The 13,895-nt window shown below is 36.5% G+C and overlaps 1 protein-coding gene and 1 pseudogene across 1 annotated transcript; both read right to left on the reverse strand.

The window, feature by feature from the left end:
- Positions 1 to 6,490, reverse strand: part of LOC149242666 (3-dehydrosphinganine reductase TSC10A-like) — a 30,949-nt pseudogene extending 24,459 nt beyond the window's left edge.
- Positions 6,491 to 11,131: 4,641 nt separating this feature from the next.
- LOC149242667 (3-dehydrosphinganine reductase TSC10A-like) lies at positions 11,132 to 12,450 on the reverse strand. The gene is made up of 3 exons (XM_089370942.1): positions 12,157 to 12,450; positions 11,706 to 11,969; positions 11,132 to 11,389 (listed from the first exon to the last, which is right to left on the reverse strand). The coding sequence occupies exons 1-3, from the start codon at positions 12,448 to 12,450 to the stop codon at positions 11,132 to 11,134; spliced, it is 816 nt and encodes a 271-aa protein (XP_089227068.1).
- Between the last annotated feature and the right edge of the window lie 1,445 nt (positions 12,451 to 13,895).

A 13,895-nucleotide genomic window follows, 5' to 3' on the forward strand; every position in this document is an offset into this window, starting at 1 on the left:
GTATCAAGCTCCCAACTGGAAGGTTTTTAGATCGTGTACCTTAGATAATCTGTTAAGTCGACAAATCATTGCATACAAATCTATTAAGGGTCATAAATTTATGACCATAATTTACTCCCCATGCATTTGGTTCAACTGCCTCAACACCTTTATATTTGATATTTGGTGAATTTGGCTTTAGGTATGCTAAAGGATGTTTTAATGAATGCCATAATCAGGCTGAAGGTTTTGTTGGTAATGGATTAACAAGTAGCCTCATCAAGGCATTTATTCCATTGATTCCAATCCCTCAACTCAAAAAGGAATGGGATAAGGAGGACTAGGGAATCCCCAAAACCACATAAATTGTATCAAACATAAGGCAAATGTCAATAGACACAAGTTTTACCATGCAAAATCCAATCCAATTAGGATGTTACCATCAACGCATTTACGCTCTTACCATCAACCTTACCTCTTTCTTAGTTATAAATTTTGATGCCATGAATAGTTAAAATGAGAACATCCATTTTTTCCAAGTATGTTGTTATAAACTTAACACAATTAGACAATTAACATCTACCTAGCCCCTTTGTTAACTAGAAATTTTAATGCCATAGAAAGTGAAAATGAGAACATCCATTTCCTTTGCTTATTATGAAGCTTTGTCAATGCATTTTTACATCTACCTTTGAACAGAAAGGAGTAATACGTTAACTACTTTCTTGTAATAAAAAGTAGAGATCTATAGTGAAATATAATGAATAGCTCTACTTTTATCATTTTTTTCTCCTCGCAAAAAGTTGTAATTTTCGTTAATGAGGAAAATTACATTTTGAAGATGCCCATGGCATATACTGTACTTTGGGCTAGAAATCCTATCTTGTTTGAGAAATCAAAATTTGAGGTGTACTCCACACAGGGAGACACTACTCCGTTACTTGGATTTTCAATATAAAATATGTACTTACCCTATGCGGAGAGTATAAAAAAATAACTATCATGTATAAGTCTTCTTGGTGATGCTTATATATAAGATTATATAAAGACAAATAAACAAAAAATATGTTCAAGCTTCTTTAGAGCTAGCTATTCTGATATGTCTATAAAAGGTTGATGATAGTACTGATGGAATGTTCCATCCTTTTGCTCCAGTATGCTCCATGTTCCTATAGGCCTATGCACTGCTTCCTTGGATAGTAAATCGGCAACTGTGTTCCTCTCCCTGTATATATGTTGACAATTAAATGTGTCAAATAAGTTTATGAGTCTATGGATTTCTTCCATGATGTGTCTCAGAGAAAAAGCATTACAATTTGTATTTTTGTTTATCCAATTGCATACTGTTTTTGAATCTCCAAAAAGTTGTAAGTTTCTGCATTGTTTTTCCAGTGCAAAATGTATGGTGTATTTTGCTATTGAAAGCTCAACAAAATTGTTCATCCCTTTGCCCAGTCCCATTTGAATTTTGAAATAATGAATAGATATAAGATGTAGGACAGTGGCCCCCCCACATCCTATGTCTTGAGCTCAGCTGTCAAAATATTCCTAGGGGTGAGATTGGTTAATGCCCTCAGGTATGATATGCCTGGGGTTGGGATTTGGTTCCTCATCTCGGATCAGTTGATAGTCAGCTAAGACTTGTGCAGTGATGGCCGACGAGTGGGGGAGGGAGTTCTGAAAAATAAATCTATTTTGCGCAATCCATATGGCTCAACAAGTAAGTAAGGGGAGGTTCTTAGCTTTTGTTGAGGGTATAATAGACCACCATCCCTCCCAGGCTTTCCGAATAGTAGCACCCTTCCAATGTGGGAGCAAGGGTATATGTAAGTGTATAGCAGTCCATAGCTCTTTTATGGATGGCCATGTAAGGAAGAGATGCTCCACTCATTCATTGTGGAATTTGCAAAGGCCGCACCAAAAGGGTCCATGAAAGGATCTCTTGATAAGATTTTCTCCTGTTGGGATTTTATATCTCAGTATGGTCCACATGAGGAGCCTCGTTCTGGGAGGTGCTTTTAGTTTCCATAAGCTTTGCCACCAAGGTTCACACAGTGGAGGATTCATTAGGTTCATAAGAGTTATATAACCCATTTTTGGTGTATATTTCCCATGCTTCACAAGTGCCGAGATTAACTCATCCTCCCCTTCCTGTATCCTGATATGAGATTCCGTGAGGGCCTCTGTGTATTATTTCTAGTGTTGTTGCCATGGTTGAGGGATCTACAATGCCCTCCAAAATTTCCAAGATTGTTGCAAAAAAGTAAAGCATTCATTTTCCGTTATATGACTAAGATGTGATATCCCTCAGGTAGTGAGGTGAGTTCTAAGCTCCTAGGGGAGTCTGTGAGCATTCCCGCATCCAATCCAAGGATCAATCCCTATTTTGACGGCATCTCCCGACTTTATTCTCCAAGTGAGACCTTCCCTGATAAGGGGCATTGCTTGTAGGACTGCTTTCCATATGTTTGATATTCCAGCTTGTATCCACTGTGGTTGTCAAATCCAATCCATGAGGTTTAAAGGAGATATGTATTTAGAGATAGCCACCTTAGTCCACAGGCTATGTGATGTGACTAGCTGCCACCCTAGTTTTTCCACTAGGGATGTGGATAATTGCCAAGGATTTTGATTCCCCATCCTCCCCATTTCTTTTGGAGTGCCAAGGATTCCCAATTGGTCCAAGCAAGTATCGTTCCCCGCTGTTTCCCATTCCACAAGAATCTGTAGCATAGGTTTTTTATTCTGGTCAGTATTCCCCTTGGTATTCAATCTAAAGACATCCAGTATACTGGGGTTGCTTCCAGAACTTCTTTTATGAGGATCAACCTTCCTGCTCTTGAACTACTTTTATGAGGGTCAACCTTCCTGCTCTTGATAAGTATTTTTGGAACCATATGTTTATCCCTTTTTCCATTTTGGTTATATTCCAGATCCAATCAACGTTCTTATATCCAAGGGGCTTTAATCCATAGCCCAAGTATTTGAGGCCCTCATCCAAGTGCTAGAGGGTATATGGGAATCTTCGTAGGGCATACTGAATCTTGTATGATGAGCATCTTATAGCCGTTATAGTGGACTTTGTATCATTAACCAACAAACCAGTAGTTGCTAGAAAGATAATGAAAGAGTTGAGTAGAGAAGCCACGTCACCAATACTCCCATTTAGGAAGAGCAACATATCGTCAACAAAGCGAAAGTGTGTCAATGTGCATCCTTCTGTGATGTGGATCCCCCTTAGCCTACCCCATCAATGTTCTTCCTTTAATATATGGCTGAATCCTTCTATGATGAGTAAGAAAAGTAGTAGGGACAGCAGACATCCTTTCCTAAGACCTCTTTCGGAGTGGAAGAAAGGAGAGGTTGCACCATTTATAAGAACACTGAATGTTACATTAGTAATACAACACATAATCCATTTTATGAATTCATATGGAAATCCCAAGTTTGTTAATATCATTCTAATGTATAGCCAATTTACTCTGTCAAAGGCTTTTGAGAGGTCAACTTTTAGGACCACACCTTTGAGATTCTCGGTCTGAATAGAATGTAGAATTTCTTAAGTAGTTCCAACTGCTTCATGGATTTGTCTATTCTGAAGGAAGGCAAATTGTTCAACTAAGATATGGTTTGATAAGATCAGCCGAAGGCAATTGGCTATGATATTGGCGATGATCTTGTAGATATAGTTACCCAAGGAAATGGGTCGGAAGTCATTGAAGGAGGTGGGGTTGTCCGATTTGGGTATGAGGGTGATAAGATTGTGTTGTAGGCCTCATACATTCTTCCAGAGGATCTGCATTCTTCTATAACTTGTAGGAGATCTCGACCCAGAGTATTAAAGAAAGCCATATAGAGTTCCACATTCCAGCCATCCAGGCCTAGGCTTTTGTCTCCCCTAAACCATTTAAGGGTGGATTCTACTTCTCCCAAGGAGACCTCTTTTGCCAATTCGAAGGCTTCCTCTTGGTCAACAAACCTTGGAAACAATTGAGCAGTCCTCATGATTTCCACCAGGGTGGCATTTGGGGGAGCCTTATAGATGTTCCTGAAGTGGGCTGTGGCCATAGCTGCTAATCGGGGGAAGGTGTTCACCAATTCTCCTTGTTCATCTGCTAGATATGAAATAGTATTTATAGCTTTGCGCCCATTTGGAAATTTATGATAGAACCTGGTGTTATCATCTCCTTCCTTGAGCTAGATGGCTTTGCTCTTCAATCTCCATCTCTCCTCCCTATCGTTAAGAATTTGGCTTCTCTCAGCTAGAAGAGAGGTTAACTGTTATTTGTGTTATAGGAAGAGAAGATCCCCCCAAATTCATTCTCATAATCCTCTATGGCTTATTCAATCAATTTGAGTATATTGTATTCCTGTGTTGTCTTCATATGTGCCCATTTTTTGGATAGATTTTTTACTTCTCTCAAGTTTTTTGCAAATCCTTCCGAGATAGTCCTTTCTGCCGCAAGGGGATGAGCCTTGCAAAAATCAATTACTAGAAGGGTGTAATTTGCATCTCTTAGCCATGTAGCATTGAATTTGAAGGGACTTTTTGGTTTGTTCACACCCTCTCTGATTTCCAAATAGATTGGCCTATGGTCTGATAATCCCCCTAAGCCCACCCACTGTCTAATTCCCTACCCCAAGTTTAGCAAATGTTCCTTGATGAGGGATCTGTCTAGTCTTCTGGAGAAATTTTCACCCCTGATCTGGTATTCCTCCAAGTAGGTAGGATTTTTGAGGAGGGGATATCAATGAGATTATGATCCTCCAAAATAATCTCAAAAAAATCTGAGAGGTTATCTCTTTATGCATTGTGCCGCCATGATTCCAAAAAACCAATGGAGAAATTTAGGTGCCCCCCACCCACACAAAATGAGCTTGTCCTTTTGAAGGATGTGTGATTCTAACAGTCTACTCCAAAAATCTTCCCTATTGTGATAGAGGCCATATATGTTGATAACCCTAAGCTCGGGATCGAGTTTAGAGGAGTATATGTCTGCTCCTAGGTGGCCTAAGCTCCCCCAAGTATTACAAACTCTAATGGAATAGTTGTTTACAGGCAGGGCGAGGCCCCCAAAATGCCCTGTTGCATCAAGGGTGTAAAAAGTCCAACCAGGTAGCCATGATTCAAGAAGGTGGGTAATAACACAACCCTGACCTAGGGTTTCTTGAAGAAAAAGGATATCAAAGGGTTCAGATAAGAGAAATCCGCTCATGGCTAGTTTTTTGTCAAGGCTAGCCAACCCTCTACAGTTGAAGGAGAGAAATTTCATGGAGGAGGGTGCTCATGGATATTCACTGCTCTAAGTACCCAATTGATGGAATGTTGTTTGTCGATAGCAATCTCTTCCCCGGCTTGTAGCTTAGCTTTGGATAGGGAGCAGGGTCTACCTCTAGTCAAATTTAGAGGAGGGGGAGAGGTAATCAGTCCAATACCCAGGGTGTCAAGGGTCTGTGATCGAAGCTAAGAGCGGGTGGGGTATCTGAAGGATGGAGGGCTAGGATGAGGGGGAGGAGCATGGATGCGGGGGTTGGGAAGAGGTTCTTTGGGAAAGGATGATGGAGTGTAGGATATGATGGGTGAGGAGGGCTTGATAGGGAAATCCACAATGATGGGAGGGTTGAAGGTGTGAGCAAGGGACTGAACAGAACTTGTATCAATACAGTGTGGCGAAACAATAGAGTAAGCAGAGGAAGAGAATGTATTCGACATACCCGTAGAGAATGCAGCCTCGGTAGCCGCCCTTGCTCTAGTTAGAGGAGGAGAGGGTGCGCTGATAGGTTCCTTACCCCGCTTCTTTTTTATCTCCTTAGTAGGTGCGGGTACTAAATCTGAATGTGCCAAGTTTGCAGCCTCTTCCACCACTGTAGGGCTACCTTGTGATTGTGAGCTTTTCTGTGGACTTTCCTTCCCCTTAGCTCCCTCCTTTGCCTTCTTATTTAGAGGACAATTTTTGAACAAGTGTCCCACCTTGTGACAACATCTGCAACAGAAATGGACTCCTTCGTAATCTAGAATTTGCTAACGGGAGAAGGTTTTCCACTATAAGTTGATATGCTCCTGAAGGTCGCCCTGAGTATCCATATGAATAGGTATCGTGGCATATGCCATCATGTTGGTATCCAGATATGATCTACCATGCTCTACGTAGGTTTCCAGAGTGTTGCCGATGTGCCAAAGTATATCCTTTGACCAGAATTAAAGGGGTAGTCTAGGTAGCCAAACCCAAATAGGCCCAACTCCTATCTGTTCTTTTTCCGGATCAAAAAGAAGGTTCCAACACCGAAGAAGAATTGGAGCATGCTCAAAATGCCAGAAAGAAGACAAGACCCATTTTGTGTGCTCGACTATGGAAAAGCGCAGAGCATACCAACCTCTAACAAAGGTTTGAACAAAATGGAGATCCGCGAGGTGCTAACCCCATACCTCAAAGGTCCACAGCTTGAGCCTAGCCGCTCTGTAACTTTGGTCTCGAATCCTTCCAACCAACACTCGATCTGCCGTGTCCATGGTGTCATCCTACTGTATATCCTCCCTGAGTTTGAGAATAACATCTTCGCCTCTAGGTTTGAAAAACTTCCTCTTTTTGCCCAGCTGAGTTGGTTCTTCAGGGGCGTCCGATCGATCCTGTAGTTGGTTAGGGCTTGTATCAGGGTTATGAGGGCAAATATGGTCGACCGCTAGAATTGGTTTCAAAAGCGAGGGTACCGCCACGTAGCTACCAAATGGAGGCACCTCAGGTACAACAGCTTGTAGGTTACCCTGAGCCAAGTTGAGGTGCCTCGAGGGGTTGCTTGTAGATCCAACTAGGTGGGATGAGAGGGGGGTTTGCAAGTTTGCAACCTCAGGTTTTGGATAGAAGCAGGTTAATTCAAAATTTGCAGCCGATGGTAACTGAGGTGGCGAGGGAGGAATCTGCCACATTAGAGGAGGTTCAGAGAAAGTCACAGTGGAGTAGGAAGGTCTCGATATCAAGGGTAGACCCGCGATGGTAGCCGATAGATCGCAGCAGAAGGGTAGGAGGACATCCACGACGGAGCGAGGAGTTTGCCAGATATTTACATTCTCCAACGAGTCCTCCATACAGTCTACTAGGTTAAGCTCCATATTTGTTCCGAGATGTTCTCCACCAGCTGCCTCCAGGACAATCGTAACCATCTCCGCGTTGTGAGTGTTCGGAAATCGGCGAGTAATGCAGTAATCGGGGAGGAGGATGGGGTAACTGTGCTATTATGGAAGGCTTTGATGGGATATGGGTGCTGCCACTATTGCGGTAGCCGGAGGTAAGCGAACAGCGACAATTGGCGTAGGTAGGTTGGGTAGGGTGCAGTCATGTCGCTCGGCTGCAAAAAGCCCTAACCCTTTTCAAATAGGCTCTACAGCTCCATGGCCCCCCTTCTAGCTCACTCGTACTATTCTCATATATAGACTGTGGTTGCATTTATCTATGCATAAAGTAAGCCTACTAATAATTTGAGAGTAAAAGTGTGAATGATAGAGAGGTGATCAAGAACAAAACAACTACAGTAATAATAAGCTAACACAACACCCTTCCTTTTACTTAAATGTGCAACAAGTACATTATTAACAATCTCAAATAACGTAATTCTGATAAATGAATAAGTGTATTACAATGCCTTATGTTATATGTATTTATAAGAGTCTATAACATATCACATCACTCTTCATCTCTACTCTTTTTTCATATGCTATCGACTTATGGCATTTCCTTTGCAACATTTGGTACAGATGCTAATATATTAAAATATGAGCACTTTATATCACATCAATAATTTACAAGAATGTAATGTGTCAAAGTGAACCATTTTCCGTTACATCAAAACATCTTTCAAAACAACATATGTGACAACAATAACAACAAGAATACAGAAATAGTGTTCGACCCAAACATTTGAAAAAACTTTAACTTCTTAAAAAAATACTTTTTTCGTTAACTTATCTATCAACTCCCTTTTAAAGTAATTAATATGAATCCTATTTCATATTGTGTGACACACATTCAAATGAGTAAATTACCAGAAAAATATGATCAAGAGGATGACCATAGATAACTTTAAAAGTCATAAGAATTTGTATATCCTAATAATAAAAATTAAATAAGTCATACAATAAGAATTTATCATTCCTACTTTTATCCAAAGCTTCAGGTCTATCACTTATGCCATTACATTACCTTACGAGAAAGTCAAACAACTTTAGTTGTCCTTTATGTGAGGGCACGCCTAGAAACTTCAAAGAAAATGGCAACCACGTAACTAAACATTCTGAAAGGTACATACAAAACCAATTCTGTGAAAGCCCTCCCAACTGAATCAACAGATATAAATCCACATGATAATGTTGATAGCATGAACCCAGTAATATGATATGTAACCATAAAAGTTCCATTCTTAGTTGCATCCAATATATAGTTGGCAACCTCTTCTGATGTCTCTGCTTGGATGCAATTGTACAAGCCAAATACCTTTGACATCTTCAATATCTTTGTATAAGTCTCTATACCACCTGAATTGTATTATTATCACAATTGAAATCTACCTATGTCATATAAATATGGAATCTAATTACCAATTTCCTTATATACAATAAAATAAAATTATACATATAATATTAAAAACAAATATATATATATATATATATATATATATATATGAATGATATGATAAACCATTAACAATATATTATAATATAAGAGATTTCTCAAAATAATAACATTTAGATAATTTAAAGATATTAAATTCAAAGTAGGTCTTTTAAAAACTCCATTTCAACATTTGTAAGTCATGTATAGGTTGAGGAAAGACGACTATCATTAAATTCAAAGTATATCTTTTAAAAGCTCAATAGCGTCAGTGGTAAGTTGAGGAAAGATAACTATAAAGATGATAAGGGATATGGGTCTCGGTAAGTGAATATAAAATTGTGTGGAAAGTTGAATTGTGAACGTGTAAGTTAGTAGAAATATATTTAAATGATAAAATTTTTAAATGTATATTATTTGGTTAATAATTAGGATAGTTATTTAATAAAGAGTTATCTTATTTAATTAGGGTATTTAATTAGGGTAGTTATTTAATAGGGTAGCTTAATTTAAGGTAGTTATTTAATAGGGTAGCTTAATTTCGTCATTGACTATGTTGAGGAAATGTGACTATAAATATGATAGGGATATAAGTTTTGGTAAGTGAATATAAAATTGTGTGGAAAGTTGAATTATGATTATGTAAGTTAATATAAATAAATTTAAATGATAAAAGTTTTAAATGTATTTTATTTGGTTAATAATTAAGGTAATTATTTAATTATAGCTGGTAAATTTTGATAAACATCAAAACACACATTTAGTTATAATTTTATTTTAACTTATTATTGTTATTATTAATAATTATAAAAAGAATTAATATATAAAATATATTCACATTTAAAAAAGCTATTTAAATAATTTTGTAACAATATTTCATTAAGGAGATTTTTAATTTATAAATAGGGTTTGTTACAATACCATGAGCTAATACCATGGCTTATTAATAACATATACTAACAAGAGTAACTCATTTCATATGAAACTTGTCCACACTTTATTTAATTAATCCATTAAATAGGTAAAAAATATATATAACTATTTTGTAGATGAATCTCAACTTTTGGTTTGTGTATATTACCAAGAATATTCTAAAATATTATGTAGATGTTAAATCTCTACCATCCACCTAATAATTATTGGTAATTAATCTTTATTCTAAAACAAACATGCCTATTGGTATAATAATCATGATGTAAGTGATCATTATTTGAATTACATTCAAAGTATATTTAAAATTTTAAGTAAAGTTAAAATTAAGTATATATTTAATTGATGATGGAAAAGGAAGTCGATGGAAATGTTGTTTTTATGGTAAGGATGATGAAGAAGTTAATTTGTTATTAGTTTATTGGTGAAGATAATGTATGTTTGTTAAGTTATTAATTATTTTTTTATGTGTGGAAGGTAGCTAAGTGTTTGGTGTACTTTCTCCTAATACGAGTTTTAGGTAATTTGGTTGTAATTATCTTTGACATATGGGAATTTTTTTGGTATATGGTAATTCTATACTAGCATTATTTAAAATTTGAAAAAATAGATGTACTTTTAGAAGTGTTTATATTTTTTTTAATAGGGTAAATTTTATCGAGTTCATGAAAATTTGTTCTTATATTACCAATGTTTATTTTCTTTTTTTATAGTAGTCACCAAAGAGAGACAATTTTGATTTTTGAGATTTGAGTTAACAATATTTTTAATGATGATTTAACTTCCACTAAGACCAATGTGGTCTATCCAACCTTAAGACCATTGTGGTCTATTATCTTGATCTGCAAAATCATATCTTCCTTTGTCTTTAATGGTTTAGCCATTCTTATGCCATATTTACTTAACTCAAAACTGATTTTGGCTAGAATTTGAAGCAATTTTAAGAAACTCCTTGTCTTCATATGAGTTAATCTCTTTTTATATACTAAATACCTAACCATAAACAAGTTCTCAATAGAAAAAAACTAGCTTCAATGAAAAAATAAAATGAAATGTAATTTTTATAATTTTAAAACTATATATTATTCAAAATTATTAACAGCTTAGTATAAACAATTTCCCCACATTTTTGCAGCGAAACATGTCACATTCTTATCCATGAAATCTGAGTTGGTAAGGTAAAACGACCATCAGGATTCTCTTTATAAGTTAAAAGGTTTGAAAAATTATTTATAGTAATAAATAAAATGAATTATTGTAATCTAAAGGTTTTGTGTAAGAAAAAATGCATTTTAACCAGTAAGATAAATGTTAATATAAAAGAATGGTGCAAGAGACGAGGCTCCATTTATACTTACAAATGGGTAGATGTGAAGATTTAAAGAAACAAAGTCTAATGGACGCAAATGGGTGACTGTAAAGATTTATAAGCAAAATTTGTTAATGTGATGATCAACCCCATTAAGTTCTCTGGTTAAATTATTCTTTCTTTTCAGTTTAATTATTTTTAAGAATTCATATTACAGCCCATCTGCAATAGCGAAAATTCCATCACGTTCTCTAGCTATAATATACTTTAATTCTGAATTTAAGCTTTTTGGTGAAACAAAAGTGTAAGTTTATATTACAATTTCACCAAATGATGCAACTGCAAATGAAATTTTCAATGTAATTTCACCCAATGATGCAATTACAAATGAAACTAGTCCAAAGGATGAAGATTTCTTACTCGCATCGAGGATGGGAGTCTCCACATACCCAAGGTAAAAAACGCTCTCTCCGATGTTATAAGGCATCAATTCAAGTCTAAGAGCCTCAACAAGTGCTTTCACGCCATATTTAGTTGCAGTATAAACAGAAGCCCCATACTGCGCGTACTGCAAAGCCCATGAAAGGGTGAATCCATTGCCACACATTTATGAATAGTCTAACTTATACGAAATAGTTTTTTATTAGAATATTAAAATATAATTTTAAGATAACATAGTAATTTTTTTTTATGAAAATATATTTTTGGATACTCTGAAAATTATATAAATTAAACAAATTTTTAAACATCACTACTCAAATTTAATTATAACTAACTAAAAAAATCTCCTCTTATATGATAAATTATATGGTTAATAAAGTGAAACTCTGATCGCAAAAAATAAAAACCATGTGCAACCCAAAAACCAATTTCATGAATCATACCAGACCACCCAAAGAACTAACGAGAACAACAGACATGGGCGGTCGGGCATGGTCTTGGTCTGTGCGATGCTTCATCAAGCGAAGAGCAACATGCAGAGTGTTTACCATCCCTGATAAATTTGTGTTAATCGTCTCATGCAAATCTTTGATGGGAATTTCATCTATAAATCCAACTCTCGCCCACCCAGCATTGCAAACAACCACATCAATAGGTCTCCTTTGAAATGATTGTTGTATGGCATGCGAAAAAAGTAATTCTAATTTCTAGATTTCAAGAATAAAATTTGAAATTAACTCGATTACATATTCCAAAAGTACTCAATTTGGAACTTCAGTAATAAAAGACAATGAGAAAAACTTATCCAAAAGTATAGAATTGGAAAATCTAATAATTAAAGACAATGAGAAAAACCTATCCATGTACCTTTGTGAATATTCTATCAGCACTGACAGTTTTATGTACCTTTGAGAATATTCTATCAGCACTTATAGTTGTATTATCGACCAACTTGTCTATGGCCTTTTCCAGTTTGGCAGAGCTTCTCGCTATCAAAGTAACGAAAGCTCCTTGAGGTAGAGCCTCTTTGGCAATAGCAAGGCCAATACCACTGGACCCTCTTGTTATTAGAACATGCTTCCCCCGTCGAGTTTTCAGACATGGTGAAGGCTTCCAAAGCAAAGTTACCCCAACAAAAATAGTAAAAAGAAAAACTGTAATGGTGAGTATAGTTGTAGCCACTTCCATCTTGAGGAGAGGAGTAGGGTTTCGGACAATGCCAATATTTCTTGAAAAAAATGCAAGAACCTGTGTATTTAGATTCGAGATGAGCTGGTTTTGGTTCTGATCTTGTTGAGAATTAGAAAGACAATTATTACAGAATTGTTTGGTTTTGGTTTTGGTTCTGTTGAGAATTAGATAGACATTTATTACAGGATTGTTAAAGAATAATAATGCTGTATGGTTGTGTCATATTAGATCAAAGCATACATAACACACAGTGTATTTATACTCAGAGACTTAAACAGTAAGAGGAGAGAATAATTCACAAAGACAGACAAATGGAGAAATAACAAGATTACTCAATCAGAAACAACGGAATAGATAAAACAATCACTGAATAGATAAAACAATCACTGGAGAACAGAAATCACTTTGCACTACATAACAAGTTTCGGCCTTGGCTTGCTTTCCTTTCCTTGGCGAGAGCAATTACAAATTTATAGAGGAAAAAGAAGGATCTAGAATCTTGTATGTGATTCAGATGGAGATCTTGAATGATCTAGAAAGGAATGGTGAGGTAGAAAGATCTATAATCCTGGAGATCTAGAAACTAATGGCGGTGTGGAGATCTAGAAAGATCTAATCTAGAAGGATCTAGAATCCTGAGTGAATTTGGCTTCACACTTAACATTCTCCAACTTGAAGCCAAATAAGAGTCATCAAGTCCTACCATGCCTCTACATAACTCATGTTTATTTCATGGTAGAATCTTAGTGAGCATATCAGAAGAGTTCCTATCTATATGTATCTTTTCCAAGGATAATTGTTCTTCCTCCAGCACATGTCGAATCCAATGGTACCTTAAGTCAATATGATTGGTTTTTGAATGAAATGCTAGGTTTTTTTCCAAGTGAATGGCACTCTCACTATCACAATATAACACATACTTGTCCTGCTTTATTCCTATCTCTCCTAGGAAGCTATGTACTTTGCTTTTGTTGTAGAGAGGGTTGCTATTCTTTGTAGCCTTGAAGCCCAACATACTGTTGCACCTACAAATGTATACAAATAACTTGTAGTGGACTTTCTAGTATCCATATCTCCAACCATATACACATATGTAAATCCTTCAAGCATAGTCTCATCATGACCAAAACATAAACAATAATGACTAGTACCCTTGAGACACCTCAAAATCCATTTTACTGCTTGCCAATATTGTTTGCCTAGATTGGCAAGGAACCTAGTCACTACTCCCACTGAATATGCAATGTCTGGTCGTGTGCATACCATGGCATACATCAAACTGCCAACTGCTGAAGCATAAGGAATCTTGCTCATTTCTTCTTTCTCTTTGTCATTACTAGGACATAATTCAGTACTCAGCTTGAAGTGGGTTGCAAGGGGTGTACCAACTGGCTTGGCTTCCTTCATATTAAACCTCTCAAGCACCTTCCTGATATATTTTT

Source organism: Pinus tabuliformis, chromosome 8 (genome assembly GCF_031772625.1).
Source record: "Pinus tabuliformis cultivar Carrire ecotype Pingquan chromosome 8, CPIR1, whole genome shotgun sequence".
NCBI classification, from domain to species: domain Eukaryota; kingdom Viridiplantae; phylum Streptophyta; class Pinopsida; order Pinales; family Pinaceae; genus Pinus; species Pinus tabuliformis.

Coding starts and splice junctions, on each gene's coding strand:
- LOC149242667 (XM_089370942.1), bottom strand. CDS start 12,450: ATGGAAGTGGCTACAACTATACTCACCATTACAGTTTTTCTTTTTACT. Junction 11,970..12,156: donor TCTCAAAGGTACATAAAACT/GTCAGTGCTGAT, acceptor CTTGAAATCTAG/AAATTAGAATTACTTTTTTC. Junction 11,390..11,705: donor TTAGTTCTTTGGGTGGTCTG/GTATGATTCATG, acceptor TGGGCTTTGCAG/TACGCGCAGTATGGGGCTTC.